The sequence below is a fragment of the Lactuca serriola genome, chromosome 3 (assembly GCF_051521515.1).
Source record: "Lactuca serriola cultivar US96UC23 chromosome 3, Lser_US96UC23_V15, whole genome shotgun sequence".
Lineage (NCBI taxonomy): Eukaryota > Viridiplantae > Streptophyta > Magnoliopsida > Asterales > Asteraceae > Lactuca > Lactuca serriola.
The window spans coordinates 125680205-125684491 of NC_136410.1; the positions used below are offsets into that span (position 1 = coordinate 125680205).

Sequence of the window (4287 nt, forward strand, 5' to 3'; positions counted from 1 at the left end):
GTTCTTGTAGTTGGCTAGATAATTCTTGCATTTCAGATGGAGCCAACCGATAAGGAGATTTCACTACTCGTACTGCTCCTGGAATTAAGTCGATTCGAAACTCAACTTGTCGGACGGGAGGTATTCCAGGTAGATCTTCAGGAAACACGTCAGGGAAATCACATACTTGAGTTATGTCCTTGATTTCTTTTGTCTTTCTCTTCCTATCTACAATGTGGGCTAAGAATGCGCTACATTTCTTATGTAGATATTTCTGGGTCTTAGTACAAGAGATGACTTTGAGGTTCTTCCCAGATTTATCACCATAGATAATCAGGGCTTCGCCGTTTGGAAGGGTAGTCGTATGGATTTCTCATGAAATAAAATTTCGGCGCGGTGGGAAGATAACCAATCCATGCCAATTATGACATCAAAACTACCGATAGGCATCGACATGAGGTTGACGTGAAAAAGGTAGTTATTAAGAGTTAACATACATTTTTCTAGGATTTCATGTGTTTTCTCAGATTGTCCGTTAGCGATTTCTACTTCATAGATTTCTTTGAATCTGCTAGACTTATGACTTAACAATTTTCTAAATGTTGGAGTTATAAAACTTCGATCTGCCCCAAATTCGAAGAGTATAGTAGTATATAAATTATCTATAAGAAACGTACCAGATACTACCGATGGGTCCTGGATAGCCTCTCTGCTTCCGATCACAAACGCTCTGCCACGTCCTATGCCTCCTTGACTCCTTAACTTTGGACATTCTTTCTTGATATGTCCAACCTCCCCACATTCGTAGGATTTTCTTCCTTCGCCACGGCCTGTCGCATTATTGGTTTGTTGATCGACTGTTGCAGGTGTTGTGCTTCTACAATAACTAGCAATATGCCCTTTTTTCTTGCACTTCATGTAGACAAAACAGTCACCTGGATGATGACGGTTGCACTGATTGCACCATGAAGATTTTGGTTGTGTAGGTACTGCTGTTGTGGCTGCATAATTGGTTGCCACTTCTTATCTTTTCTCAGATGATTGTTTGGGATTCTTCCTATTAAACTTGCGCTTGTTTGTTCTAGATTTGGGAGACTCAGCCTTTGAGACCATTTCTGTTCCTTGGAATACTGTGACAGTTAGCTGATGAGCTATCCTCTTGGTGCTGTCATAAGTCGTAGGCTTTGATGCGATCACCATGCCTTTAATTTGCGATGCTAAACCCCATATATATGGCTCAATCTTTTTATATTCAGGGGTTACAAGTGCTGGACACATTACAACAAGATCATTAAATCTAGAGGTATAAGCTTTTATCTCTGAACCCTTCATGGTTAGGGTCCACAGTTCTTGTTCTAGTTGATGTATCTCCTCCCTAAGACAATACTCCTCTAATATCATCATTTTTAGCTCCTCCCATTTCATGGAATTTGCAGTATAAATTCCCATGGTATTCACATGGTTGTTCTACCAGGTGAGTGCTGCATCAGCGAAAGTACATGCTGCAAATCGTACTTTACAATTATCTGGACAGAAGCTTATTTGAAAGATGGACTCTGTCTTTTCTATCCACCTCGTCAAATTAACTACACCTTCATTTCCATGAAAGCTTTTTGGCCTGCAATTCATAAAATCTTTGTAGGTACATGTTCTAGCGGTTCCTACATGGCCTTCATTTCTAACTCCATCTCTTGTGACATTAGAAATAGCCGCAACAATTCTTTGAGCTATGATTTCTTCAAGTTGTATTGTACTTATTGAGGGCTTTATTTCTGGTGGTGGTTGCGGTTGTTGTTGTCGTGGTGCTAATGGTCGGTTAGGGTTTAGCCGATTACTCCTTCTAGGCATTTTGTTTTAGTTCCTATTATAAATAATAAGAATTTTATGAGTTTTGTTAATCATTTAATACACAAGTACTAAATAATCTAGTTATTATTCAAAGTGTAAAACATAATAGACAACAAAATGATTACTGTAACGTATGCTTTATTTTATTACCAGCAGTTACATCAGTTTATTTTAGGTTTATAAGAGAAAAGCTTCTATAAACATTGCAAAATTTGCAAGGTTTTCTACATCCTTGCTATAAACTTTCCTCTTTTTTCCTTAACTAGTTTGATTTTCTCTATTTACATAACCACTAGTTGTAGCTTATCTACCAGAAACCTAAGTGATGACCTAGCAGGTCAATGACATTAACCACTTGCTCTTCAAGTGCTTGAGTTCTCTGCTCAAGACTTCCCGTGCGTTCTTCATTTCTTGAGGTTTGATTGTAGAGCTCTAACTCTGCAATCCTGGCATCGTGAGTAATCATGTCATTATAAGAAAAATTTATACGATGATGGACATCCATCACCAATTCCTGATCTCGTGTCCTTTGTCCTTCTAGCCTTCGTACTCTTCTAAAGAGATGAGTAGCCCTCCCTTCGACAATTTCCATCTTATCTTCAATTTTCACACTTTTCTCAAACAATTAAGATAAAGTGTTATCTTCAGCAGAATGTGGGAGATGTGGTCGAGATGATTGACCAGTCTCATACATCTTGGCAGCTTTTTCTTCCGCCACCCATCTTGCAGGTTCATCTTGAACTCTATGACTTCCTGAAGATGTCACCTTCTGACTCTTCTTAATCTTTTTCCATATTGGTATAGATTTACGTGTCTTGCGTTTCATTTTTACTCCTCCTGGAACTTTACGGTAAAGAGTGTTCAGTGGTGGTAAAGATGATGCCACCGACTCTGTCTCCTCCATGGATTCTCTTTCTTCCATTAGTTCACTCTCTTCCCATTCGTTGGAGGGTAAAGGTGCTCCATCGTCAGAAGGTATTGGATGAAAGGTGGTTGGATTTATAGGGTAGTAAGGATCGCCTACCATCATGGGGAATGAAACTTCCTCTTCTTCATCCGTGTCTTCGATGATTATCCATTCTCTTGAATGTGCCATGCTGAATTCCTATATGTTTTGGATCACCAAAAAGTTTTAGTCTATCAAATATTACTCCCAAATTAAATAGTTCATATGATCTGATCATAATACAATGTAGTTGCGCACCTACACCTAGTTGTGATAGGATACATGCACATATAAACTTTAGTTGGAATATTTGATCCAAATCCCTAAGATCAAAAACATTCTGGGTATTAAGGTGTATTCTCACCGCGGGTCTGAGTCTTTAAATATGACTCTATATTCTTATTTATTGTATTCACGCTTTTACTATTGTTTGTTACTTCAGGTCTATCTGATAAGGCTCTGGCCAGTCAGGACAGACGAAAGGGCAGGATCATTTTAGCATATAGCTGTTCTAAAATCTAGCAACCCAAATCGACATGTCTATCCTTGTCACCGCTCCCGTAAGTAGTCCTTTAGTAGAATAATTAATAATACTTTTTATTTATAGGCTAAGGGACATACCTAAAACTAATAGAGTAAGTCCTAAACTATAGACGTGCTTTCCTAAGAAAGTACTAGTTCACTATAGTTAATAGCTCTGATACCAATCTATCATACCCCAGGCATCGGCGGCAACACCAGGTAGTGTAACGTCATTCTTCGTATCACAATTATATAACATACATTGAACAGCACTAAAGAAAATACATACCTTTATTGATGATTGAAAGTTACATTATTGTTTTCCTAGTATCTATTACATAATATCTGACTATGGTATACTTCTTAATGAACAGAAAGATAATAGTAAAGCTTCTCTTGTTCGAATACATACCAGCTTTTCAAGTTCCTGAAAACACATGCATTTTAAAATACGTCAACATAAAGTTGGTGAGTCCACAGGTTTTGACTCCATAAAGTAATACATATTCCACGTTCAAAAGTATAGTTTTAAAAGTATCATTTTGACTCTCCAACATTTAGTATGTATATTAGGTATAATAGTTTACTTATCAATTAAGTGTTATACCAAAAAATTCCTTAATTCTAAGGTATAAGTAAGGGGAAACTTATACTTAACATTAATACTTGTATACAACAAAGTATAATGTTTCTAACAATTTGCTACCATGAGCCTGTAACCGCTGCTATGACATAATACCTCTGATAGAACATACTCATGATTTACCATGAGAAACAAACACACTCATGATTTACCATGAGAAACAAGACCGTACGCTTCATCGATGCTGGAACAATAACAAATAAAAGGATAGTTCATCACTTGTTTTTGGTTAATTGTAGCTAAAAGTCACAAGTGGGGTGGTCAACCCGTATACTATTTATACACGACTTCCTCGCTCACACAGGATTAACGGTTACAGTTCAGAGGATTTCCGCTAAGATCCCCAATC

General features: G+C 37.5%; 1 protein-coding gene across 1 annotated transcript; it reads right to left on the reverse strand.

The window, feature by feature from the left end:
* Positions 1-312: 312 nt before the first annotated feature.
* Positions 313-897, reverse strand: LOC145095689 (uncharacterized). The gene has a single exon (XM_079033528.1). It carries the CDS (start codon positions 895-897, stop codon positions 313-315), a length of 585 nt encoding a protein of 194 aa, XP_078889654.1.
* Between the last annotated feature and the right edge of the window lie 3390 nt (positions 898-4287).

Bases quoted from the DNA above. Each gene is read 5' to 3' on its own strand.
- LOC145095689 (XM_079033528.1), bottom strand. From the start codon at position 897: ATGAAGTGCAAGAAAAAAGGGCATATTGCTAGTTATTGTAGAAGCACA.